Genomic DNA, 27,854 nt, shown 5'->3' on the forward strand with positions numbered 1-27,854 from the left:
ATATATATATATATATATATATATATATATATATATATATATATTATAATATTATAATATTATAATATTAGTGTGATTATCATAATCAGACCGATTTTCTTGGTGTAAAAGACTGTTGTGTGACCTTAGCCTAAAGGTAACTTGTCAATCAGGTTTTGGGAACCTCAACTACCAGCTTGTCTTTATGCAGCTGGAGTTTAGCTTTTCAGACCTGCCCATTACAGTAAATTGAAGCCATCACTGGATTTCAAGCCTTTTATTCACCACAAATGACGATCATTAAACTGCTGAAGTTTTAGCTTTCGAAACATGTCCATATCAAAACCAGACCTTTCGGTATTAGCCGTTTTAGGCCATATTCCCACATACGGTCTCCCGCAGTGGTCTCTGGCTCCTCTACCCCCCCCATGTGATGGTTGACCAGCTCTCTCTTCACGCTGGAGACTTTGGACCACCGTTCTTATGATCAGTGGGAGTTCCAGCGATCATGCGTTCATCACGTGTCCTGTGGATAGCTGATAAATGTCATAGCCTCAAAGTCTAAAGTAAATCATGATCCTACGTGCCCTTAACAAGAGAATCTTTTCATACGGTCAGAACTTTTTGAGAAGTTGCAAGGCAGTTTTTAATTTTTGAAGAACATTGAAGCTGTGACACAAAGATCATACACCACTTCATGTCGCTGGAAAGTCCTATTCGCAGTGTCGACATTAAACCCTTAAAGGGAATCTGCCAGCAGTTTTTTGCTACTTAATCTGAGAGCAGCCTGATGTAGGTAAAGAGAAGCTGAATCCAACGATGTATCACTTAGATTACTGGGTGTAGCCATTCTGACATAATCAAAAAGCTTTTAGATTTAGAATGAAGCAGAGCTGAGAAAGTTAACCCCGCCCCCACCAGGCTGTGTGTGTGCAAAGTCCATAGACAGTGAGCTGCAATGTTAATTTCTTAATGATAAAACCTTCACAGTTAGTAAACAACAGCTCGCACTTTGACAAGTGACACATCCCTGAATTCTGTGTTTCAGCCTCTATCTCCTGCTGTCTTCAGATTACATAGCAAAAACCTGCTAACAGATTCCCTTTAAGGCACCTAAAGCAAAAAAACAACCCCCCCCCCCCCCCCCCCGAATTTTTTTTTTCACTGAGACATGCCAACCTAAGTTCCTATAAAACACTTGAAATATTTTTACAAAATAAAGATAAGAATGCAGTTTCTTAATTTCAGAAATTTATTGTCTTTCCTTTTTCGAGTTAGAACACCCATTAATTGTCACCGTATAACTGAAAATGTCCAGATTGTGAGGGTCCCGCCGCTGCTGAAGAGACATTCATGCACTTTGCTGTCACCTTCCAGTCTATGACTGCAACGTGCGAACTGAAAATCTTCTCTGCTATAAATAGACAGCGACATCTTCTAATTTAGACCTGACCATAACTCTTGTGTTCTCGCTGGTGTGTCTGCAGATTGTGAAACAGGACAACACATATCTAGTCGCTAGGAAATAGTTTCATGACAGCTCAGGTGCTATGCATGACTAGACACATTGATCCCAACTCGTATCAAAGACAACGAGGAATAGGCGAAAGCCCCAAGGTACAGTCATGCTTGATATGACATGAATTATGGGGGTAATAGCCTTTGGGTTTAAAGGTAAATGGCCGCTACTTGTAAACTACTATGTATCTACTGAATATCTTGGTCGTATAATGTATTGATAGGATCTGCCACCATGAGAAGAGACATGTTTGTAAAGGAATTGTATGTCTCATGTGGTACATTGTGGATTTTCCGGTTTGGCTTCTAAAATAACATTTTAGACATTGGTTTATCAGTTATTTAATGTGAATAACCTGTTTTAAGGGAAGAGTCTGACGGACTGGGATCAAACGCGATGCTCGGACTGGTTAACGGCTCTCTCGGCTCGAGTGAGACATCTGCATAAAAACACATGCCGTCCCCCTCTGGTCGGGAGGGCTGCCGGCCAGTCCGAGCATTGCGTTGCGATCCCCTTCCGAGTTATACTTCCGTCTGACTCTTCCCTAAAAAATATTCTGGATACCTTTTTCTATATAAAAGCGTTGGCCCAACTCCAGAACTGAGCTCTGTAATGACTCCTTGAGAAAGCATTACGCAAAACCTAATTCGAAGTGAAGGCTCCACCTCTTGGTAGGTTCAGTTAGGTTTGCGGTATATCTATATTAAAGGGAGATAACATCTGCAAGGAGTTTGTATGTTCTCCCCCGTGTTTGTGTGGGTTTCTTCCCACACACAAAAGACAATCTTATAGGGAATTTAGATTGTGAACCCCAATGGGGACAGTGATGATGTCTGTAAAGTGCTGTGGAATTAATGGCGCTATATAAGCGAGTAAAATAAATTTTAAATATCTGTTAGCAGGTATTTGCTATTTAATCTGAGAGCAGAATAGTATAGCGCAAGATGGCTTGATTCTGAGGATGTGTCACTTATTAGGCTGTGTGCTGTAGTTTCAATGCAGTCAGCGTTTGACTAAGTCTCACATGCACAGCAGTCTGGCTAATGTGTAACCCCGCCCCCACTATTGATTGGCTGATTACTGTGTACGCTGTCAGTAAGCTGCCAATCAGTGATGTGGGTGGGGTTATGCTGAGCATTTAGGAACTGCTACGTCTACAGTAGAGAAAACAGGGATTCTCGGTCCAGTACTTGATGCGTTGCTGGAATCGGTCTCTGCCCCTACATCATGCTATTCTCAAATTACACAGCCACAACCTGCTGACAAATTCCTTTTAATACTATTGTTTATATTTGTGATATCACTGGGCTCTTGTATTATTTTATAATGTTTGAGGCTGTGTAGTTCGCGGCTTCACTTCTCATGCACTATGACCCGCTGCTCCCCGCGCGTGCGCAGTGAAGTTCCCAGCCGGAGCTACTCGTCACAGCGCATGCGCAGTGAAGTAATATAATGTAATAAAATGTTAAAGAATCATTATATTTGCACCAATTTTAATCAAAGAAAGCTTGTTAGTGATGCATCACTAACAAAGTAATGGGGGCAGTTTAGATAGTAAATACGACATGACAGATTCAATTTAATACAGATTGTGATATGACAAAATACATTTAACACCAAAACCTGTTTTTTTTGTGAATTATTAATATTATTATTATGATTTTCTAAAAGTCATTTTCTGATGACTTGTTTCCTTTCAATGCAGTTATTTCAAGCTTTACACCACATTCTCAGGATATGCTATAAATTTCCATGAAAAAAACAGGCTCTCACAGAGCTCCATCATTGGCAAGATATATATATATATATATATATATATATATATAATATATATATATATATAATGTATGTGTGTGTTTACCATAATATCATATGCCATGTACTAGCCCCATGGTGTAGCCTCACATCTGATATTAATTTTCTTGTCTTTTTTTTGTGTTGCTCCCCATTTATTTATTTTACTCACTTATATAGTGCCATTAATTCCACAGCGCTTTACATACATTATTGTCGCTGTCCCCATCGGGGCTCACAATCTAGATTCCTTATCAGAATGTCTTCGGAGTGTGGGAGGAAACCAGAGAACTCGGAGGAAACCCATACAAACTCCTTGCAGATGTCATCCTTGGTGGGATTTGAACCGAGGACCCCAGCGCTGCAAGGCTGCAGTGCAAACCACTAAGCCACCATGCTGCCCACATTGATTTTTGATTGTATGATTTGTATTTTTATATATTTTCATCAAATTATATTTAATATTAATGAGTGGTTATCTGTTTTTGTTTTTGTTTTTTTTTTTTGTTTTTGCTTTTTAATGTATCCCCTCACTATACATATCATTGTGATTTATGTTTTTTTTTTTAAGTTATTTATGTGGATAATTAGCCTAAAATTACTAAATATTCTGGATATCTTTACCACGCTAAATGATGGCTAGCACTTGTCTGATTATTCCGGTCCTATGCAGAGCCCTAAGAAATTTTTCTTATTTTTTATTTATTTTACTCACTTATACAGCGCCATTAATCCCACAGCGCTTTACAGACATTATCGGCACTGTCCCCATTGGGGCTCACAATCTAGATTCCCTATCAATTTGTAATTATAGCTACAAATGAGCGTCTGTGTTTATTTTATTTGTCGGTCGGGTGATTGCTGGCTTGTTTAAATTTGCTAATATTTGGGAAAAGAGGGGTCCCATGGGCCTATGGTATCCGACCCATAAAATTGGCCTTGAAGCTAATAGGATTTTACAGGAATAGAAAAACATGGCTACTTTTCTTGCAAAAAATGGCATCACACATGTAAACAGGTTGCGTGAGGTGTAACAGATTGGCCTCATTTACTTTTTAATAGAGCTAATCTGCAGTTCCAGATACAACCTATACAGAGATGTGGCGCTGTTTCAGGGAAAAGGCAGCCATGTTTATTACTGTATAAAATGTTTATCACAATGCACAAGCAGCAGACAAAATATTTGGATGGATAAATCATTTTACCATTTTAATATGCAGAATTCCTAGCACAATCATTTGCTTGATGATGGCCACCTTTTATTGAGGATTGTAGGACAACTAAGGTCGAGTATGATGTATATAAATAACCTATTGATATTTTTAGACTAAAACCTCTGTCAGAATATAACAAGAATGATACAAATTTATCTTCATTTCTCTTCCGTTTGGTTCTTTTAAAGATTACATATTTAGGTTCGGCGGAAGATGAAATATTGATCCAGAAGCCAAATGATGGTGGTTAAGTAGTCAGTTAAGAATATCGAAAATGAGTATGGACAAAAATATTTATAGAATTTTGTCAAAATGGTTTAACAGAAAAAGATCTAACATTTTTCTGATTTAAACACTCTCAGAAATATCATTGTGTTGGATAGAATTGCAAAAATATCTGTCGAGACAAACTATTCCCAGTCCTGCAGCTAAGAAAATAATGGAATGGAAATCTTACTGGTGCTTTGTGTAATTATCTTGTTTCACCTACACACTTTGGATGACTAAGATGGGGAACTTTTATTATTTTTTTTTTTAGTAAAGACATCCAACTCCCACTGATCTAGGCAGATGTACACCCCCAGATAACTCATTCCATGACTTCAAAGAAAATAAAGGTCTTGGACCTCATTAATAAACTACAGTTCCGGTAAGTTTTAAGTAATGATTACATCCTTAAAGAGAAGATGTTTTAATAAACAGGAACACATTTTTACGGTTAAGCTGCCCAATTCCCTTTCTAGAAGATTTTCACCCCTATTAAAAATTTCAGTGGTAATCTTTCTCCTTTCGTAGGGGAGGCTTCTAGGTCTAATAATGGGGGGGGGGGGGGGGTATGCACATTGGCTCCCAACCCGGAGAAAGTTTGTACTGTAGTGCCACCAATCAATGTATGAACTTTTAATGAGCCTTGCATCAGCCATGCATGAGATGGCTGTTGGACAAATGATGGTTTGCCCGATTTTTAGTTCGGCAGCTATTTTGGCAGTCTCTCTCATACTGTCACGCTGTTTCAGCGTACAGGGGGGTCAGGGGCCTGAGCTGACCCTAGACGGGGGCCCTGACTAATCCCTCAACCTGGAGGTACTGTTAATGGTACAGAGGTCCAGGCCGCCAGCGTAACCCTAAACTCCTGAATATCCCTGAACCTAAGTAATCTAGTCCTGAGAAGGACCCCGATCACAACAATGGGGAACAGGATAGAAAATGCCCAAAACACAGTACTAGACAAACGAGACAGTACAAGGGGAAAACCAAAAACCACCTTGCATACAAAAACTAACACCACAATTACAGAGGGAACAACAACAGGTTAGGAGATAAAAGATAAAGGGAGGAAGGGAACAAACCACACCGCATACTCCTCGCTCCGAACTCCACCAAACAACGATCCACTCTGAAGGTCTGCAAGAAATGCTTTCACCGACAACTTCCCTATCAGACCAGCAGGTATTTATAGGAATCCCAATACTGCAGCATTAACTGCAGCTGGGCGAGGCTGAGCCTCGTCAAGCACAGAGAGAGAGAATTAACTCCCTCACAACCAAAAAACACAAAGCACCAAAAACTCAGCTGCGAGAAGTCAGGCTGTGTAGTCGCGACGATCTTCGTGGCGACACACCCATGACAGTACCCCCCCCTTCTACAAGGGGCTTCAGGGCCAGGTTTATCCGGGTGAGTCGTGTGGAAGGCCCGAATTAACCGGTCTGCGTTAATATCTGACGCAGGAACCCACATTCTCTCCTCAGGACCATACCCTTTCCAATGAACCAGGTACTGAAGGGACCGGCGACTAAAACGTGAATCGATGACTTTCGATACCTGAAACTCCAAATTTCCATTGACCACCACTGGAGGAGGAGGTAAAGGTGACGGTATCATTGGCGCCACATACCTCTTAAGCAAAGATCTGTGGAACACGTTATGAATTTTAAACGTAGGGGGGAGGTCAAGACGGAATGCCACCGGATTAATTATAGAACTGATCCTGTGCGGCCCGATGAACCTGGGTCCCAGTTTCCAGGAGGGAACCTTGAGTTTAATATTCTTGGTAGACAACCATACCCGATCGTTCACACTTAGGAGGAGAGTGTCTGGTCCGGACCAATCAGCCATACGTTTGTATCGGTTCCCCATAGCACTCAGATTATTCAGTACCCCTCTCCATACTGAAGCGAGTGATGACTAAAATCGTTCCTCCTCAGGAACCCCCGAAGAGCCCCCTCTACTGAAAGTACAAAACTGGGGGTGAAAACCATATGCCCCAAAAAACGGGGACTTACCAGTGGATTCGCTCCGCCTATTATTAAGAGCAAACTCCGCCAGAGGTAAGAAAGAAGCCCAGTCCTCCTGGTTCTCTGACACAAAACACCGGAGATATGTCTCCAAACTCTGGTTCAGACGTTCCGTCTGACCATTGGTCTGAGGATGAAAAGCCGATGAGGACGATAAATGCATCCCCCGCCGAGTACAAAAAGCCTTCCAGAATTTGGACACAAACTGAGACCCCCAATCCGACACCACATCGGAGGGTACCCCGTGAAGCCTCACAATCTCTCCAATGAACACCTGCGCAAGAGTTTTAGCATTAGGAAGAGCAGGAAGAGCGATAAAATGTGCCATCTTGCTGAACCTGTCTACTACAATGAGTATGACCGTTTTACCCGAGGACGGCGGGAGGTCCGTAATAAAGTCCATAGACAGATGAGTCCAAGGACGCTCCGGGATCTTCAAAGGTAAGAGGGCCCCAGACGGATGGGTATGTGGGGTCTTAGAGCGCGCACAAACCCCACAGGACGCAACAAAAGTTACCACCTCCTTATGTAAGTTAGGCCACCAAAACCGACGCGAGAGGAGATCCACAGTTGCTTTACTCCCTGGGTGTCCTGCCAAAGCTGAGTTATGGTGTGCCTCGATCACCTTTTGTCGTAGCTGATCTGGAACAAACAGTCTCCCTGGAGGTCCAACAGGGGCGTCCCCCTGAGCCTCCAATACCTCCTCCTCAAGCTCAGAGCATACTGCCGACACCACCACCCCCTCTTGAAGGATAGGAACCGGATCATCCGTATTCCCGGCCCCAGGGAAACTACGAGATAAGGCATTCGCCTTCACATTTTTTGACCCAGGACGATATGTAACGACAAAATTAAACCTGGTAAAAAACAACGACCACCTGGCTTGTCTAGGATTCAGACGTTTTGCGGACTCCAGATAAAGCAGGTTCTTGTGATCAGTGATGACTGTGACCGGATGGACTGCCCCCTCCAAAAAATGGCGCCACTCCTCAAAAGCTAACTTAATAGCCAAGAGTTCCCTATTGCCGATATCTTAATTCCTCTCAGCGGACGACAATTTTTTGGAGAAAAAAAGCGCACGGACGCCACTTACCAGGGGACGAACCTTGTGACAAAACTGCTCCCACCCCTACCTCAGAAGCATCTACCTCTACAATGAACGGCTGTGACGCATCAGGTTGAATGAGTATGGGTGCTGAGGCAAAACATTTTTTCAAGGAGGAGAATGCTTGACAAGCCTTGTCAGACCACCTAGAAAAATCCGTCCCCTTTTTTGTCATGTCTGTGAGAGGTTTAACCATGGATGAGAAATTACGAATGAATTTCCGGTAATAATTAGCAAACCCCAGGAAACGTTGTAGTGCCTTAAGATTCTCTGGCAGATCCCACTCAAGAACTGCCTGCACTTTCCCTGGGTCCATACGAAAACCGGACGCTGACACCAGGAAACCTAAAAACTGGAGTTCCTGTACGGCGAACACACACTTCTCCCATTTGGCGTACAGTTTATTATCCCGCAAGATCTGTAACACCTGCCTAACATGCTCCTGATGAGACACAAGATCAGGCGAGTAAATTAAAATGTCATCCAGATAAATAACAACAAACTGACCCACCAGGCAGCGAAAAATGTCATTAACAAAGTGTTGGAACACCGCCGGGGCATTAGTCAGACCGAATGGCATGACAAGGTTCTCATAATGCCCCTCCGGAGTGTTAAACGCCGTCTTCCACTCATCCCCCTCCTTCATCCTAATCAGATTGTACGCCCCCCTGAGATCCAACTTAGAGAACCACTTGGCGCCCACGATCTGATTAAAGAGATCGGGGATAAGTGGGAGTGGATACGGATCTCGGACCGTAATCCGATTAAGTTCACGGAAATCCGATAACCCTTGACAAAACTGGCTCCTAAGAGCCGGGTCATTCCACTGGGTGTCCGTGGCCCACCTACGGAACTCCGAACAGAATTCCTCCGCCGGACGATCTCCCTGGTGGATCCTACGTAACTTAGATTCAGCAAGGGAGATCCGATCTGGGTCATCATATACGAGTCCCAGAGCAGCGAAAAACCTATCCACTGACTGGAGAGCCGGGGAGCCCGGGGGAAGAGAGAACGCCCAAGATTGTGGATCCCCTTGTAGGAGCGAGATGACAATTCCCACCCTTTGCTCCTCACTCCCCGATGACCGAGGCCGCAGCTGAAAGTACAACTTGCATGCCTCCCGGAAAACAAAAAACTTGTCCCGCCCCCCCAGTGAACCTGTCAGGGAGAGCTACTTTAGGTTCTGGTCCGGCTTGCTCCAGAGGACACAAAACCTTGGACTTAACGTCCGCCAACTCCATGGACAAACTCTGCAACTGCCGAGTTAGACTGGCTACTGGATCCATGGTGGTTGGAAAAAAAAAATTTTTTTTTTTTTTTTTTTTGTCGGTCGGTGAAAATGTCACGCTGTCTCAGCGTACAGGGGGGTCAGGGGCCTGAGCTGACCCTAGATGGGGGCCCTGACTAATCCCTCAACCTGGAGGTACTGTTAATGGCACAGAGGTCCAGGCCGCCAGCGTAACCCTAAACTCCTGAATATCCCTGAACCTAAGTAATCTAGTCCTGAGAAGGACCCTGATCACAACAATGGGGAACAGAATAGAAAATGCCCAAAACACAGTACTAGACAAACGAGACTGTACAAGGGGAAAACCAAAAACCACCTTGCATGCAAAAACTAACACCACAATTACAGAGGGAACAACAACAGGTTAGGAGATAAAAGATAAAGGGAGGAAGGGAACAAACCACACCGCATACTCCTCGCTCCGAACTCCACCAAACAACGATCCACTCTGAAGGTCTGCAAGAAATGCTTTCACCGACAACTTCCCTATCAGACCAGCAGGTATTTGAAGGACTCCCAATCCTGCAGCATTAACTGCAGCTGGGCAAGGCTGAGCCTCGTCAAGCACAGAGAGAGAGAATTAACTCCCTCACAACCAAAAAACACAAAGCACCAAAAACTCAGCTGCGAGAAGTCAGGCTGTGTAGTCGCGACGATCTTCTTGACGACACACCCATGACACATACACAGGAGCTCTTGTTCAGCCGAGTGCTCCTGAGTTCTGAGATGGCCACTGCCAGGCATGTCTGGCATTGGCTCATCTCCGGGAGACAATACGGTTGGTAGTCCGAAAGCGTTATACGCAGGATTAATATTTTTCCAAGCACATTATAGTGTTGGCTGAACACTGTAAATTGCTGTTTCTAGTATCTTTCCCCTTCTCAGTGCAAAACTGAATAATGCTTGACGAATATCCTTATAGCTCATTTAGATAATCCAGTAATCAGGGAACAGACAGAAATGAGCATTTCTCTGAATATTGGCCTATCCAGACGGGCCGGTAACCTCCCGGCAAACGAGCAATACCTTCATTCATCTGGTGTAATGATTATTAAGAAGGCTCAAAAATCGTGATCAGCAGCACATCACACCATGTAAAGAGGACATAGACTGCCGAGAACATGATATTCTGTTGGAACAGGATGATCATATTCACGTCATTAAACATGTAGGCGACACACCCTTTGAAAATGGTTGGTTAAATTTGTGGAGTGTGCTAGTTCCTTAAGAGTCAACTCCTGAGCTCCTGTCAAACTGTGGTAGACGGAAGGAGGGAAGTGCACACCAAAAGGCATGTGGAGATGCCGAATAAGAATTTATTGCAAATATTTTATATCAATTGATCACACTTCAGTCTATTATACAAATACCTAACGTTTCGGGTATAGCACCCGAAAATATATAGCATCCTATTCACGATCATTCTGCAAACCATAGACTATTTATTGGCCAGTCAAAACAAGCCATTAAGCAATAGGCGGTCGTTTAACAGTTTGGATTGGCCCATCTATAAGGGCCATTAGTCATGTTGCAATGCATGTTAAAGGGGGGGGACCATTAACTTCTTGAGTAGCTTTCTCCGATAGGTGATAGGAAAGACCACTTTCTTCTAAAGAACTGATTTGCATATATCTAAAGAGGGATTCAAAGAAAGCATTGTTTTGTCTCTTTAAAGTACAAGGACTCCTTCAGGAGCATTTATGTATTTTTTTTTTCTGCAGAGTTTACCTTCTATAGCTTCTGTGTTGCACTGTCTATAGTTGGCTACAGAATGAGGTAACTGAGAATCCATCATAAAACTCGTTCTGACAGGTATTTTATAACTTTATCTTTTTTTCCCCCAGAGACTCCCACAGCTGATTATACCATCTCAAAGTTGAGCTAACCTTTTTATGTCCTAAATTAAACCAAAGAAATGAGCTGGAGCATAAGTTGATATAGGTGCAATGCTATTTCACAGACAAAACTCATGAAAAAAAAACAATGTGCATATACCTTGTAGTAAGTGAATAGTAAATGGTAATAACATGGGGTACTTGGTCAACACTGTTTTGATCAAAAAGTGTAAAAGCCATCCCACCGCCACAAGGTGTACCCAATCAGGACCGTCATAAATTAGCTGACAGATGCTCGGTAAGGGTTACAAACTCCCCATTAAAACGAGTTGATTGACAGATTCTCAGTTAACTCGTTCTGCAGCCAGCAATGTGCAGGGAACAGCCGGTGTAATTTTTTTCAAATGAAACCCAATTGCAAAATGTTTAGCCCATAATGCATGCATAAAACATTTTTTTTTCTGGATCCTTTAAATAAACTCATTAATTCCATTTGACAGTCTTTTTATTATTTTTTCAAGACTGCATCGTGCACACAAAGTCTTGTGCTATTTCATATTTTCAGAGCGGAGCCACCTACTCGTGTAGAAATATTTTTAGCTGGTTCCGCACCTCTTCGTATTTGAGGCGGTGCTCTTAAGTGTTTCGCCATGTGACACATGGGCTGCATTGACTCCACATCCCTGACGTGTTGGAAATGGTCCTCTGTTTGTATTTACTGTACATACATCTAAAAAAAAAAAAAAAAAAAAGAGACAATGGGCTGACATGTAATCCCTCTGCAGATGTACAGCCGTGGGAGTGAGCTGTGATTCATTCTGTTGGAGGGTGTAGTTTTTGTTAGCTAGAACCGCAGATGTGGAGTTAAACCACAAAAATGTCTAATCCTTCCAGGTGAGAAAACTAAAGTGCTTCTGCTTCACCCCCTCCTCCCCGTGTGCTTTCCCTCTTGCGGTGCCAAAGACTTCCTAACTTTGAAACAAGTGGGTCTTTTGTGCCAGCTATCTAGCAGTATGCAACGTGTAATCTTCAGGAGAAAGACGTCACTTGGAAACTTTAAGTTAGTGAAGAATAAAGCGTCCTGTGAGAGGTGCTTATCAGTCGATAGGCCTGACGTTGGAGATAATTTCAATGGAAAATCACAAGGGGCTAACTTTTCTTGGGCCTCATTTTTGGAACCGTGCCCTTTTTGTTGCTCTTAACTAGTGAACCAATCTTTACAACAAGCTGTCGCGGAGTCGGCCAGTCTGGGAGGATACGATGGGACTTGTGGTTCCGGAATGTTTAGTTTTTTAAGGCCAATGTTGTCCACATCTGCCCATCGCAGCTTGTGTCTTTCACAATGGTTATCTCTGTGTTTGTATTCCTGGAAAAGACATCTTAGGAATGTTCCAAGCATGTTCACAAATTCCTCAGTCATGTATGTAACCAAAGGGTTGTCTCGATATTTGAAGACACAGGAAATTGCACTTTAAACTACAAGTTGTTAGCAGATGAAAAGAAGCTATGGCCTTCTGAAATATTTACAGGCAGATCTCCACTCCAGGCATTTTCTATTCTGCCATGGTGGAGGCGCTCATTTATTTCCGTGGAATACTTTTACGAGCAACTAGGGTAAAGTGCAGAGAAGATGTATGTAATGGAAGGATTTGTATGAATTAGTGACTTAACTAATAGTATAGGAACTTCCCCAAGGGAATATAGATCTAGTGGGTGCAAAGATGGCAGTCGCAAACTGGCTGCAATGCTGGATTTTGCTTTTGTCCGGGATCCAAATGCTTTTCTTTCCTCACCGCCCAAATGTTCAATTCCTCATGGGCTCTGTGTAAAAAAAAAAAAAAAAAAACATTTTGGCATTGCATTCAAAGAAACCTTCGTGTAGTGCTTCTTTTTAAAACGTTTTGACAGTGTTTAGGAGTTTTATTGACTCCTTGCAGGAGTCCTGGAGTTCTCTCCGTTTTATGGGAGTCTTCCGAATATTCCGTCAAGCTGGCCATACAACTTGGATAGCTGTCATCTGAATGAATGATTGTACTTCCAACAGCTATTTCTCCTGATTCACAGGAAAAGTGGGTCTGTATTCTGTTTCAGAGACTCAATGTCCGAATCATCTACTGAATAAAGATTTTCACCATTTAAATTCCACTGACCGGCCCTCCTCTACCCCAACATCATTTGTCGGTGAGCCTTGAGCCTCCCCATTTACATTAGATGGTCCCTGCAAAATTGTTGATTTTCAACTCCACTTTATTCAATGGATATGGGATCCTTTAAGTTGGCAAGTATGCACAACTATGGTTAATGCCCATGATGGGATTATAGATTTTGCATTGGGTCCAGTTACACCTCGAAAACGTCCGACTCTTTCTCCGACAGCGGATGTTGATGATGAAAAACGGGAGTGGATATGTTGACTTTCACAATTCCTGATGCCTTGTTCACTTGGGAGATGAGCTGCTCTCAGAAGAATCTGGCACAAGCCTATTTCCCATCAAAAGATACATCCAGAGTGGGTGAAGTAAATCACTATTGGATGAAATGTTTTTAACTTATTTCACTTATAAAAGACATTGTCATAAACCTTATTGTAAAACAGTGTTACCGTAATTCATGGTAAAAATGTAAGTTTGGTTGATCGGTCGGCCAACTCCCATACACAGGAGCGCTTAGCCAAGCAAGTGGAGCGGCCAGCAGCTTATCTCTGGGAGAACAATATGATGGCCAACCCGAAATTAGACATGCCCAATCGACCTCTCCCCTGACCATCAGTTGGCCAGCGCTCCCATACACATTAGACCTGACCTTAGTCTGTGTATGGTGGCCTTTTTGCCGGGGTCAGACGAGCATATGAAAAATCAAGTTTCATCCGTATGACATCCGTTTTTATAAATCAGCTTTTTATAACATGCATGATCAAATACAGTTTCCTAGGTTAATAATGGCAATGAATTCATAAAAAATCAGTTTCTACACAGATGATCCTCTTGGAATCCCAATTTATTTTTTGTGCACCCATAAACTTGTATAGGCGATTCTCATCAGATACTTGAAAGCGACTAGAGCATTCCTCTCCCAGTTTATTTATTTTTTTTTTTCAGTCCGCGAGAAAAAAAAATGAGGACCCCTAATGAGTAAAAATCAATCAGTACACTGACCAATTTACGACAGCACACGTCCACCTAATACATGCCTTTTAAGCCTCCTTCTCTCGTCCGTATAAAACTTTGTACAGGTATCAGCGTTTTCCATCATTGTTTTTCCGGGCCCCACCTTCCCTCCCACCTCTTTGTCAGATGTATGGGCCCTTGTAGCGTTCTAAATCCTATAAGGACATACAAGTTGCACCTCCTCCCCCGTTATGTAGTAATGTCCCCCATTTTGGGCTCCTTTCTGATTTACATTTCCCTTATCCTGGGCCACATCCTTGGTATACATGTCCCTTTATCCTGGTATATACATCCACCATTCTGCCGCTGTTCTTAAATTCATAGGAAAAAAAAAAAAAAGATTCTACTCGCCTTACCTCCACACCGCCAACGCGCGGCGTCTTTTTCTAAAGCCGGCAGCAGACTTCAGTGTGCAAGCGACGGGAGCGCATTATGTCACATACACACCGACGTCGGCTGCTGGCCTCTTGGTGGTCGGCAACGTGTATTGTAGTGCACATACGGTCTCTGCACCGCACTATACTTGTATACAAGAACGCACATCCAGTTGAAGTTTGCACTGGTGTCGGCGGGACCCTCGCCCACATGGGCCCGGTCATGGTTGCGACCTCTGCGACTGCGATCGTTACGTCTCTGCCACACATACTGGAAACACGTATATGTGAAAGAGGCCTAATGGAAAGATTTCAGAAAGCTTGTGGTGGTGGGGAACTCTTTTAAGTGTCAACTATTGAGGTGAAATTGTTTTTTAATTCCTGAAAAAATGAACGGTTAAGCCAAATAGGGAAAATAAAACAACTATAGTTCCAGGTTAAACCGTCAGTGTTCAACCTTCATATTAATAGATTTAGACAATTAAAGCTATTATGACTTATCTCTTGTTATGATGGTCTAGCACCTGTCCCTCATAGACCTGCCTGCACGTGTCTTGCAGCTGTTCAAGGAATTATTGCATGCCACAGGGATTTTTTTAATTTTTTTACGTTGATTCAAGAATTTTTTTAATTGTTAACAATTTTGCAAGATGACGGCTGCTATACAGTTTTTGCAATCTTGCAGTTGTGAGCAAAAATCCACAAAAATGTCTTTTGTTGTATGACCCAAGTATTCTCCTCTGGAGACATGGGCGTAGGTGAGAATATTATGCATCACGAAGCAGCGTCTGACACCATACAGTGCCTTCTGCTCCGTAATTCTTTTTGGTGGAAGCTCTGGGGCATTGTACAGTAGCTTTTAGTCTAGTAGCACAATTATACTGCAACATAAACTTTGCAAAGAGAACTTTTATAAAAACTTTTATTTTTTTTATTTTTTAAAAAGCCCCCAAAAATAAATATGTAAACTCAGAATTGCTTCTATGAGCTGTCAGTTCGGCAAGGAGCTGTTAAGTGGGATGGCGGTTATTGCAGTAGACAGCAGCGTTTTGTGGACTATCGTTATTTGCACATTAGAATGATTAAGGTTTATTTTTACCTCTGTGAATTACAGCAGGGCTCGAGGAAAATGGCGTCCGTCTGCAGCGGCAGACATCACTTAGAGCTTTCTTGGCAGGGATTCAGAGATATGAGCCATTTGGTACACGCCTAGAATAGCAGAGCTGGAGGGAGAAATTGATTTGTATTTTCTTGTTTCGTTCTTTATTGCTATAGAGAATGAAAGTAGAAATGCTGAGTTTCTTTTTTTTTCATTTCCCAAATGAAATGGAACAACTTTTTTTTTTTTTGAGGGATTTTTTGGTGACATGATTAATGCCGGTCTTCATTTTCAAAGTCTCATTGTTCATGTTTTCACCATGTGACTGATTCTAATTATTCTGTAATTGTATCCTATATAGCTACTATGCGTTATAAATGTACAGTGGATGAAATAAGTATTGAACCCGCCACCAGTTTTCTAACTAAATATATTTCTATTCACATGACATTGACACACATTGCTATTCACATGACGCTCTCACAAGATGTCTGTAACAATCCATCCAATCCAAACAGGCAAAGAAATCCAATCATAGATGTCCATAAATTAAGTTGTGTAATAATGAGAAATGACAGAGAAAAGGTATTTAACACGCTTACTGAAATTTATTTCATACTTCATATAAAAAAAGCCTTTGTTGGTGATGACAACTTCAAGACGCCTCCTGTATGGAGAAACTAGTCACAGGCATTGCTCAGGTGTGATTTGGTTCATTCTTCCACACAAACACTCTTCACACCCTGAAGGTCCCATGGGCTTCTTCTATGAACTGAGCTTTAGTTCCTTCCATAATTTTTTTTATTGGATTCAGGTAAAGTGATTGGCTGGGCCCTTCTAGAAGCTTTATTTTCTTCCTCTCTAATTGAGAGTTTCCTTAGCTTTGTGTTTGAGATCATTGTCCTGGGCGAAATGCCGCAGATTTTTGTCAAGAATGTCTCGGTACATTTGTCCATTCAACCTTCCTTCGATCATCTGAAGTTCGCCAGTGCTGTATGCTGAAAAACGGCCCCACACCATGATTTTCCCTCCTTCAAACTTCCCTGTTGGTATGGTGTTTTTGGGGTGATATGCTGTGCCTTTTGGTCTCTAAACATGGTGTGTATTCTACCATTAAATTAGTTCACTTTTGGTCTCCTCTGATCAGAATATATTCTCCCAATATTTCACAGGCTTGTCTTGTGGTGATGAGCAAACTTTAAATGCACTTCAATATGCTTTTTGTTCAGCAATGGAGTCTTGCATGGTGAGCGTGCATACAGGCCATGGAAGTTGAGTGCATTATTTAGTTTTCTTTAAAACAATTGTACCTGCTGATTCCAGGTCTTTCTGTAGCTCTCCACAGGTGATCGTTGGCACTTGGACAACTCTTCTGATGTTCTTTCCACTTTCAGATTATGGCCCCAACAGGGCTCACTAAAACCTTTAGTAGTTTAGAAATACTTCTGTAACCAATGCCATCAGTATGTTTTGTAACAATAAGGTTACGAAGGTCTTGAGTCAGCTCACTGGTTTTGCCCATCATGAGCGGTCTTGTGTGGCACCTTGGCAATGAGACACCATTTTATAGGCCATCAGTTGAACCAGCAGATATTTTTCACTAAGTGGCAGGATTGCTTTCTAATTACGGATAGATTTCAGCTGGTGTCATGACTTTCCATGTATTTTTGCACCTCTTTCTTCATGTGTCCAATACTTTTTTCCCCGTGTCATTTTTCATTATTATACATAACTTAATTTATGGACATCTATGGTGACTTCTTTTCCTGTGTGGATTGGATGGGTTGTTACTGACATCTGGTGAGAATTTGATGTTAATAGCTCCTTAAGAAATATACATACTTAGACAAATGGTGACGTTCAATACTTATTTCACCGGCTGTATGTGTGTGTGTGTGTGTGTATGTATATATATATATATATATATATATATATATATATATATATATATATATATATATATATATATATATATATATATATATATATATATATATATATATATATATATATATATATATATATATATATATATATATATATATATATATATTAATTTATTTTTTCTTTTTTGATTCATTTTGATTGATTGTCGCTATACATAATTTATTACATAAGTCACAGTACCTGTGTCTGGATTCTTCTCAGACTACTTATTCGGCCAAGCCGTCTTGGAGACGATAACGAACAATCCAGACAGTATTTGTTTCTTGCATAAAGGGCAGGCAACCATTTCACTGGCTAAAGCCACATTAGTCTTTGTTATCTTTTTTTTTTTTTTTTTCTTTCTTATTCAACAGGTTTCATTACTGCGATAAAGCAATAGGGGAGAGTTATGGAGTCCGCCTTTATGCAAGAAATGAGAAACATTATATGGGGTCACATCAAGTCGATGAACGGCTGAAAATCAAACCTTTTTTTATTTTTCCTAATCTCCGATTTCCCAAAGTGAAGTGGTTTGGGAAGGCATATTGAGTCTCCTGACATATCAGTAGGGAGGCTGCAACACTTGTGACCATTTTTATCTCTATGGGGAAAATTGACTGGGCATGTTGAATGTGTACCTGCCCCATCTTTCTTTGTGCCCAACATAAAAGTTCCTGGTCCAATCTTGTTTTTTTCTGGTTTAATCTAATCTGCATGGCCAGCATAATGAGTCATGCACATGTCAGACCTGCCGACTCCATGGGCCTCTGCACCAAGCTATGTTGGGATCAATATGTCAGATATATTCTCCCCTAGAAGAAATGTTGCTAGTGAGCAAGGTTCCATGATATAAGATTGACCTCCTTATGAAATCTGAAGTATACAGTGATACAGAAAGGACACCTTCTAGGGGTTCCCTACTATGGCTCTATACAAACACATGTAATAAGGCCTTTTACTTTTTATAAAAGGATGTTTGGTTAGCTCTCTGGGTTTCCGGAAATCCTTAATTACTGCAAAATTGTGCGATTGTGACACTATATTGCCAAAAATCCAAACCTGGGTTGACTTTGGCACTTAGAATGCAAATCACGACATATGCAGATTTTATGGGGGCAAAGTAATATAAGGTTTGGCTTTTTGGCAACTGATGTGACCCAATACTAGTCTCAATCATCACGGATCAGGACATATGACCAATGTTGTCACGTGGCACCAGCCAAAATGTTGTTTCTTCAAATTCCAATTTGAATTACAGAAAAGCAAAAGCCGGCCTAATAACATGCGGACACATTTCCAAGTGCGTTTTTTTTTTTTTGTTCCATTAATGTATATTTATTTTGATTTATGTTCGACTATCTTTTAGCTTTGAAACCATATAATTATTAACACATTATATCCAAAGAAGCCTACAAGCCCCAACACATCTCTCCGTTCCCTGTATTTACAGAAATGTCGTTGGTGTGAACGTTATGAAATGGTTCGGATGGCATTTATGACTAATATCCTCAATGGATAATGGGGCTTGGGATGGAGCACTGGTTCGGTTGCACGTCTCTCAAGGGTCTTTTGTAGTTAGGTAATGGATAAAGCTGTAAAAAATCGAAACCCGTTCAGAGCTTGTTAGTCATTATGTTCTTATCAGATGAACAGATGTGGTCTTGTGCGCCACAGTATCCTGATGATTCATAACTAATTCTGAGATGTGGCGTTTGATCCTGGTGCCCAGCAATGACGTCTATGGACATTGGTGGTCCTAGTTTGCTGACTGTACGCGAAGCAAGACCATCGGTCATGAGTGATCTTTTATACTCATTAGCCATCAAATAGATATAAATTAATTGTTCAGCCATTTCCCTCTTGGGAGCTGTTGACTGTAGTGTGTCTAATTTGGAATACTGAAAGAATTTTAAGAAAAAAAAATTGCAGCCTAAAATGGTTTCCAAGGTGGGTATAGCATCGCTTCTTCGCTCCTTCTGTATCTATACAATTATTTTTTCATGTTCTCAGGGGTTCTGCATGCTCCTTTAATGTTGCCACTTGTTGTGTACATCTATAGTTAAAAGGGGCACTTCTCTTTGTTTTTTTTTACCCTGTATATTTCCAAATTTCAAGAGTTTAAAAAATTACAGCATCAATTATTGACTTTCTTGAGGTTCTCTAGATCCAAGAACGTCAAGGTGCCTTCACTTTGGTGTAATTGTGTCAGTTTAACCTTACTAAACCTTCTCCTCCCATCCCACCTCGTACCATGATGGTTCACCATGGCTCATCGTTATAAACCAGTGACCATTACAGCAAACATGTGGGTGCTTGATTGGCCCACACTTTTATAACTAAATTATTTAAGATTTATGATCACTTATGAAAATTTCAGTTTTTTGTTTGTTTGTAACTGAATACAAAAGGTGTTACAGATAGCAAACTTCATGTTATAGGAAATGTCCACAGCGCCATGCTGTACAGAAAAAAAAAAAAGTACACCATCTCGGTACACTTTGAGTCAATGATTTTGGGACTTATAGGTGGCTGATACACTGAGAGACCTGATTATGTTTCTAATCCGTGTAGTTCCAGAATGGAGCACGTGGATGCTTTATGGTAGCCAAAGCCAAACTCCACCCAAAACCTAAAAATTCATGTATGATTGCAGTAAGGAGCATATCTATAGAATCACTCTCAGGCCGGTTTCACATTTCTGACTTTTATGGTTTGAGTATGGAGCATGATGTTCTGACTGGCCATGGGTCTTCTAACCCAAACTCTACTATTTCATATATACCTATGGGCTGTTGCGTTTAGGTCAGGAGACACAAACCGGTCTTGGCATCGTGGTCCATCTTTGGACAGTGAATGTCAGAAATGTGATACCGGCTTTACTGGGCTCAGAAAGCTAACATAAGGAGAGTTGTTTGCAGGAACCACATAAGAGACCTGCTGCCAGGCTAATATTGTATTATTGTAGACTTTTTGCATAGCTGACCGGACAGATTCGATATAATGATTGCCTGAAAATGGCAGATGTAGAGCTAAAGAAGGGATTGGGTATGTTCATTGTCAGCATGCACAGTCCTTTGCTAGCAGTGGGTTGGACAAATACATATTTCCTGCTTTCCAGAACAAAAAAACAAAACAACAAAAAACGCACCAAGCTAGGCAGTTAGCTTCATGGTGGAATTGGTTCAGTTTCAAAACCCCCATTTTGTATGGTTGATTAGGGTTTATGAATGTTAGAGGCCACATCTTAGTGCTGCCGTTTTTTTTTCTCAGACAGCGCATGGACCAATTGAGTTTCATTAATCCATACAAAGTTGGTTTTAAAAATGGAACCATCTGTCCGGTCCGGGAGACTCTGAGCAGGTTTTATTCTCATTGGTTTTGCAGATCAAACTCTGCAATTAAAGCCCATAGGGATCCATATAGAAATGGATGACTGACTTTGTACTTCAGAGTTTGAGCTTCATCTGTTTTTAACTGATCCATTGGATCAATGGATAAAAAAGTTAGACAGTCTACGTTCAGTGGGAAAAAAAAAAATTACGGCTGCAACTAGGATGACATCTGGGAACAAACTGGTCTGTTTCACGAAGATGGTAAAACACGGATGTGTGACTGTAGCCTAATAAAAAGCAACATTAATTCCGGTAAATCCATCTACTAAATAATCAGCCATGAATTGAATGTCCACCACGTAACGCGACATGTCCCTTGCAGAAGCTGTTAGAAGAAAATGTATGATCTGGTATACCCGAAGTCGGAAGGTTTTGAGAAAGGAGTTGTAGGGAAGGTACAGACCCAATATTTGTCGGTTCCCATTGAATCATTTCCGTGCAAATATTGTGTCAGACCATAACTGGAAAACAAAGGGATAAAATAGGAAAAATGTTAGTATTTGATATCTGTCCTTCACTATAGGAAATAAATTTATTATTATTTCCTTTACACTGAAAGCAAAGATGCCAGTCCTAAAGCACAAGTGCTCCGAGGATGGTATTTCTCAACATTTATGAAAGCCAAGACATGTTGGCCGCTCTCGTAACTGGAGAAGCCTGCAGGACAGTGCAAGAGAGAGATCCTTTATATTATGCAGACGAGGGATGTTATGTTTTGTCTATGGAGCATACTTTAGTGCCATGAGATTAAGTACAGCCTGAGCCTTTGTCATCTTCTCTGGAAGTGTGGTCTGTCTGTGAGTGTTTGCGTCTGCTGCACAAAAAAAGGGCCTCTTTGTAACGTGTGCCAAGCTTCCTTCAAAGGGAAACCACAAACAAACGGTTCATTTATTCAGTGTCTCTGACCAGGTTGGCGGATTCGTGAATGAGAAGGGCAGGATATGAGCACGAAGTGAACATTGGGGAAATAATATTTTTGTGTTTTGCTTGACACCTATTTACAGTCTTTGCCATGGCCGATTTTTACCTCCTGAAGCCAGAGAAGCTCTAACTACTTACTATAAACCTGCAGTTTGGGCTCTGCCAACCGTGGCTTTTTTTCTTTTTCCCTTTAGAACAGAGACCATAACTTCATTTTGGATACCATCGGTGCCTAACACACCCCTATCGACAATGGGGTTCATGTTTTCTACACTAAGACCAGCACTAGTGCTGGTTCAACTGATGGCCTATAAAAAGGTGTCTCATTACCAAGGTCCCACACAAGAAACCTATCTTGATGGATAAAACCAGTGAGCTGTCTCAAGACCTTCACAACCTTATTGATGCAAAATATACTTCTGTAACTAATGACATTATTATTTCTAAAATACTGATGGTTCCAGTAAGCACTGCTGGGGCTATAATCCGGAAGTATTCTTCACGTCAAATCAAAAAGCGACTGTGGCACCTGGAATTTTCTTGGACTTTGTTCACTTCTGCACTAATATTTCAGTATTTGTTACTTTTTGGGAACTGGAATAAGAAAATAACAGCAGCATCGAGCCTCTATGTTGGACATTTGCATCACTTTATGGACCCTATTGACAATCATGGGTCCTTTTTTGGGTTTTCATCATGATGTACGAGAAATAGTGCAACTTACTGTATCATTTTGTTTTGGCACAAATTATAACCTCTGTAGTGGAGGCGCCTAATGGAAGCAGTTCATTCAATTAATTTTAATGCTTTTTTGGAGTAGGAGCTGCTATTTATTTTTTTTTTTTGGGGGGGGGGTGTCAGCTTCACATATCTAAGGTTCGTGATCTGTGTATGGACTGTGCCGCGTGTTTCCTGTTGAGGTTGGGTCTGGAGACCCACAACTGGTCCAAGAATTGCTTACCTTTCATATTGGGGGTCACATCAATAAGATACATTTGGGATTTATATATGAAAACTGACTTGGGTCAGAGCAGCCAAATAGTTCTATGCTTTTTAAGGTACCCTTACACATTAGACTAAAATTGATGAAAGTGGACAATTTGTACAATAAGGAGCATTCTAAAGAGGAAATTGTACAAAAACAGTCCTGTTTTCCTTGGGCACAATCTATATTTTTATCTTTATAGTTATACCATACTCCTCTCTCCCTCCAATATCGTGTCTAATATAGGATGGACAAGTTCCTATTTTTTCTGTAATTTTTTTTTTTTTTTTTGCACACATTTTTGTTGCTGTCTTCTTGCATTGCTTTTGTGTAATTTTGATTTTTTTTTTTTTTTTTGGTTTTGTTGTTGAGCTCCTAGTGTATTTTATGGCGCTCTTACTAAGATGAATTTTCCTGACTCAGTTTGTGTAGGAGGGTTACTTAGCAATGCCATCTTTATTGGAGTATCTACAGGGGAAGGATGTTGGGGATTGTGTGAGATAAGTGATCATTGTGAGGGAGACGAGGGAGTTATTGGGGAAAAATGTGTCATGAGCAGGCGAGGGAGAAGTCTGGAAATTTGTACAGGCTGACGGGAACATTTTTATAGATAACTCCATTTATCTGTGGGCAGCAGAGCTTGCAATTAAAGACTCGGCATTTATGTAAAATGCTTATTGCTGCCTGTCTAGGACAATTTTCAAGTTTAGAGAAGGGGAAAGTTGAGGCGGTGGGGGGGGGGCGGAATTATATAAATACATTTTAACACAAAAACCTGATTGCAAACAATAGTTCATTTTCTGATTCTATATTTTTTTTTTGTTGCTGGGCCTGTAAGCTGTTCCCCTCTCTCTGTTCACTATCTAGGTTCCCCTCCTGTTTTTGTAAACTTTTCATAATATTGGTCAAAACTTTTTTTTTTTTTTTTTTGCTATAGAATCTTTTAGAACCTTCATTCCTCTTCATTCCTCCTGAAAATGCTTGACTAGAAGACTTTATATTGCCTAACTGTCAATTTAGTTCAATTGGGTGCCTTCCGTCACGCTGCGGCACTGTTCAGTCCGATCCTATCTGTGTTAGATTGACGTGGCTAATGGGATTTTCCCACTTGTAACTGTATTCAGACACTTCCAGGAATGGGACAATGCAAATGCATGTCTAAACATGGTTGTTTCATTGGGAATAGATATGGTCCTCTTTTAAATGGGTTTTCTGAGTTAATATTTTTATCAGCTTGGGATTCCATGAATTATCCAAAGCGGAGAGAAGGAGAATTGAACACTGTTCTTCTGTTCTTCCATGGGTTTCACAGATGCCATTCTTACCATTGTTATTTTCTGGGGCTGTGCACACGTCTGATGTTTTCCTTGAATCGAGTAGTCCTAAGAAAAGGGGAAAAAAAAAATTTGCAGCATGCATTATTTGCCTCCTCAAATCGGATGGCACTTCCCATTCCGGTCTATGGGTCCATGAAAAAATTCTGACGTCCTAGTGCTGTCCGACTTTTCCTAGACAAAATGGAGAAGGTGGAGAAACTTTTTTTTTTTATTTTTTCTCGGATGGAGAGGAAAGCGATCGTCAGCACTTGCCCTAAGGGCTCGCTCACACTAGCGTATAAAGCTTACAAGTTCAATGCGACAAAAAAAAGATATTACACTTTGTACCAATGTCATGACGCCGTGCAGATCTGCTTATTTTTGCTCAGCTGTATTTGGCATGCTGCGATTTCACTCCAAAATCTGATGGGTGCGAGAAAAAAATCTGATGTCATATGGACTATCACTCTATGGCAGGGGTCCTCAAACTTTTTAAACAGGGGGCCAGTTCACTGTCCCTCAGACCATTGGAGGGCCGGAATATAATTTTTTAAAAAAAACTATGAACAAATTCCTATGCACACTGCACATATCTTATTTTGAAGTAAAAAAAAATACAGGAACAAATACAATATTTAAAATGAAGAACAACTAAAGTTAAATCAACCGGTATTTCAATAGGCAGCATATGTCCCCAATAGGCATGTAAATGTTCCCAATAGGCAGCATAGGTCCTCAATAGGCAGGCTGTTCCCCCCCCCCCCCCCCCCCCTATAATTCCCTATGCAGGCTGTTCCCCCCCCCCCCCCCCCCCCTTATAATTCCCTATGCAGGCTGTCGTCGTCCCCCTTATAATGCCCTATGCAGGCTGTCCCCCCTCCCCCCTTTATAATGCCCCATGCAGGATGTCACTCCCCATATAATGCCCCATGCAGGATATCACGCCCCATTCAGGATGTCACCCCCCCCCCCCCATATAAATGCCCCATGCAGATATCCTGCATGGTGCATTATAACGACAGGGGTGTGATATCACCCTCTCTCTTTATAATGCCCCATGCAGCATGTCACTCCCCCATATAAAGTCCCATGCCTCCATACATAAAAAAAAAAAATACTCACCTCACTTCACACCTGCTGTCGCTGCTTGGGTCCGGACTCCAGCGTCGCCGGAGTCTTCCCGCTCTGCGCTGCCTGTGACGGCTCAGGGGAGGGCGCGGTGGAAAGACGTCACCACACCCTCTGACCTGAGACGTTACAGGGAGCGCAGAGCAGGAAGACAGCGGATCTGCGGAGGTACGGGGAGAGTTAAGTATCCGGCTGCCGGGGCCCTGAGCAAGCGGGAGGGAGCGGGCGCTGACACCGCTCTCCTCCGCCCACAGCCCGGCAGGCCGGATAAAAATCCTCCGTGGGCCGCATGTGGAGTTTGAGGACCCCTGCTCTATGGCATCCGAATTTTACGGAAGCATTGCAATTCTGAAAGATGGGAAAGTAAATGGTCTTGTAAAAGATTAATAGCTGCTGAGTAAAAAAATGGATTGTATACAGACATCACAGGGGTGACAAGTGAGAAAAAATAGTCCCACTCTTCTGGATAAGAATAGGACATATTATTATTATTATTATTATTATTATTATTATTATATATATATATATATATATATTTTTTTTTAATACACTGGTGTGAGAAAACCCTAATAGAAAGGAATTGTCCATAGTTTTAGCAATTAAAGTACTTGCCCTTTTACACATAAAGCAAACTGTTCATCTAAGGCTATATTCACATGGAGTCATGCCTTCTTTTTTTTTTTTTTTTTTTTTTGCAAAACCCCAACAAAGGAAAAATTAAAAACAAAAACAAAAAACAATGTTAACAGCAAGTAGATTTCCCACAGAAATAAATAGGAGGAAATTTCCAAGTGTTTTTAAAATACTTTTTGGGTCTCTTTCAGGCAGATGCCGCCTGGAATTGCCTGAAAAAGTGCTGCTAACCGACCTCAAAAACGAAACCGCTTCTGTCGCTTCTTTTAACAGTTTCAGGGTTCAGAAACCTTGAAGCAGTTAAAAGTAGTAGGATGAACATTCTTCTATATGCTTGAAAATATAGAACAAAGGCACGGGCGGTGGAGCTGCTTCAAAAACTATGGCAAAACTGTCAGTGAAGACACTTGAGGAAATCGACTGCCGGTGTTTTCCTGATGCTTTTTTTTTTGACTTGGGAGCATTTTAGAAAAAAAGCTCATCCCAAAAAAAACTTTGACCAACTTTGCCAAAGCAACTTGACAAATATTTTGAATTATTGGAAACTTTACTATTTTAGATGTAAGATCTATTCTGCTTTTTCTACCATCATTCAAAATTCCTAAACGTTCGAGAATTTTGGCTATCATGTTGTCATAATGAAGGACTGCGCCTTCCCTCCAGTTTCCTGATGCAGTGGTTACAATAACATACATCACGTGGGATATAATATCCCCGGAGAGTGGGAAGGGTGAATTGTAATTATATCCATCTTACACATCTTTATCCCTCTCTACATTACATTGTTTATCGAAATATTGTAACAATCTGGCACAGAATCAGTAAAATGCAACATGTCATGGCAGCGTTGCTATATTTCTAAAATTTTTAAATCCTTTGTTTCCACGGTAAAAAAACAAAACAACAAAGACCTGTTTTGTATAGAATTTTTTTTGTAATTCGTGATTGTTTGAGATAAACTGCTTTTGTAAGAGTAGCAGTTATGCTTCATTATGTCTGCAGAACTGAATAAACTTGAATGTATTTTTTTTTGTTTCGCAGCTGCATTGTGTTCACGCCGTATTCTTACATATATTAATATTGTTTTCTCCAGGGCTGTATGATGGTGGATGGTGGTATAATTATTCCCATACTCATAATGGTCGCCTTTTCATCTCCTAGCATGGAAGGTGAGTATAAAAACTGTATTGTTAATGTTGCCTGATAATTTTCGGTGCTATATCACAATTGAACATTATATTCCATAGAGCTTTGGCGTCAGGAAATTGTATTCAGCAATACTCAAAGTATTTCATCTTATTTCCATGCAGCAGCCTTAAAGGAACTGTCCAGGATTTATATATTATTGTCCTATTCTTAGGATATTAGTTTGATGGGGGTCCGACATCTGGCGCCTCCACCGATCAGCTGTGCGCAGCCTCCTTGGAGGCCAGATCTTCACTGCGTGTGTTTCAAAGCTACCCAGTCCGCTTCCAGTCTCTAATTCCTGCCGATGTTATGAAATCCTGACACGGGGACATCTGACTGCAGGACCTCTTTAACAATAAATAAAACAAGTTACATTAAAAAGGTTATCCGTCCCCATCCAGAGCCAGTCACTTGTGCATCAGAAGTGACCAGTTCAGGTGATGTTATGACCTGCATACCTGCCAAGACGACGGCATGATTGGCATTAGGGCACATGAACAATATATGCTGATCGTACACTATTTGAGAGAGATATTTTTCTGCTCCAAAGTTTGAGTCACCATTGATTTCTATAGGGTTCAAGTTTGGGTGCAGTTCTGGTACCCGAACCAAACTTTGGACTAAAGTTCTGTCGATTATCATGAACCCAAACTTCCATGGGTCCGCTCGTCCCTAGTCGCAACGTCATCTGCACTGC

The 27,854-nt window shown here is 41.2% G+C and overlaps 1 protein-coding gene across 4 annotated transcripts in view; it reads left to right on the forward strand.

Annotated features, from left to right (window-relative positions):
- ACVR1 (activin A receptor type 1) overlaps positions 1-27,854 on the forward strand; it is a 95,165-nt gene that overhangs the window by 26,130 nt on the left and 41,181 nt on the right. For 3 of the 4 annotated variants that reach the window (XM_073647143.1, XM_073647147.1, XM_073647146.1), the window contains exon 2: positions 27,063-27,138. In XM_073647143.1, the coding sequence (XP_073503244.1) occupies positions 27,069-27,138 (70 nt within the window). In that variant the 5' untranslated portion in view covers positions 27,063-27,068. Of the gene's footprint in view, positions 1-5,044; positions 5,156-27,062; positions 27,139-27,854 lie in introns of all 4 variants that reach the window. The other variant, XM_073647145.1, reaches the window with a different exon arrangement.

This window comes from Phyllobates terribilis, unplaced genomic scaffold (assembly GCF_046119375.1).
Source record: "Phyllobates terribilis strain yellow unplaced genomic scaffold, ASM4611937v1 Scaffold_9__5_contigs__length_417890890, whole genome shotgun sequence".
Taxonomy (NCBI): domain Eukaryota; kingdom Metazoa; phylum Chordata; class Amphibia; order Anura; family Dendrobatidae; genus Phyllobates; species Phyllobates terribilis.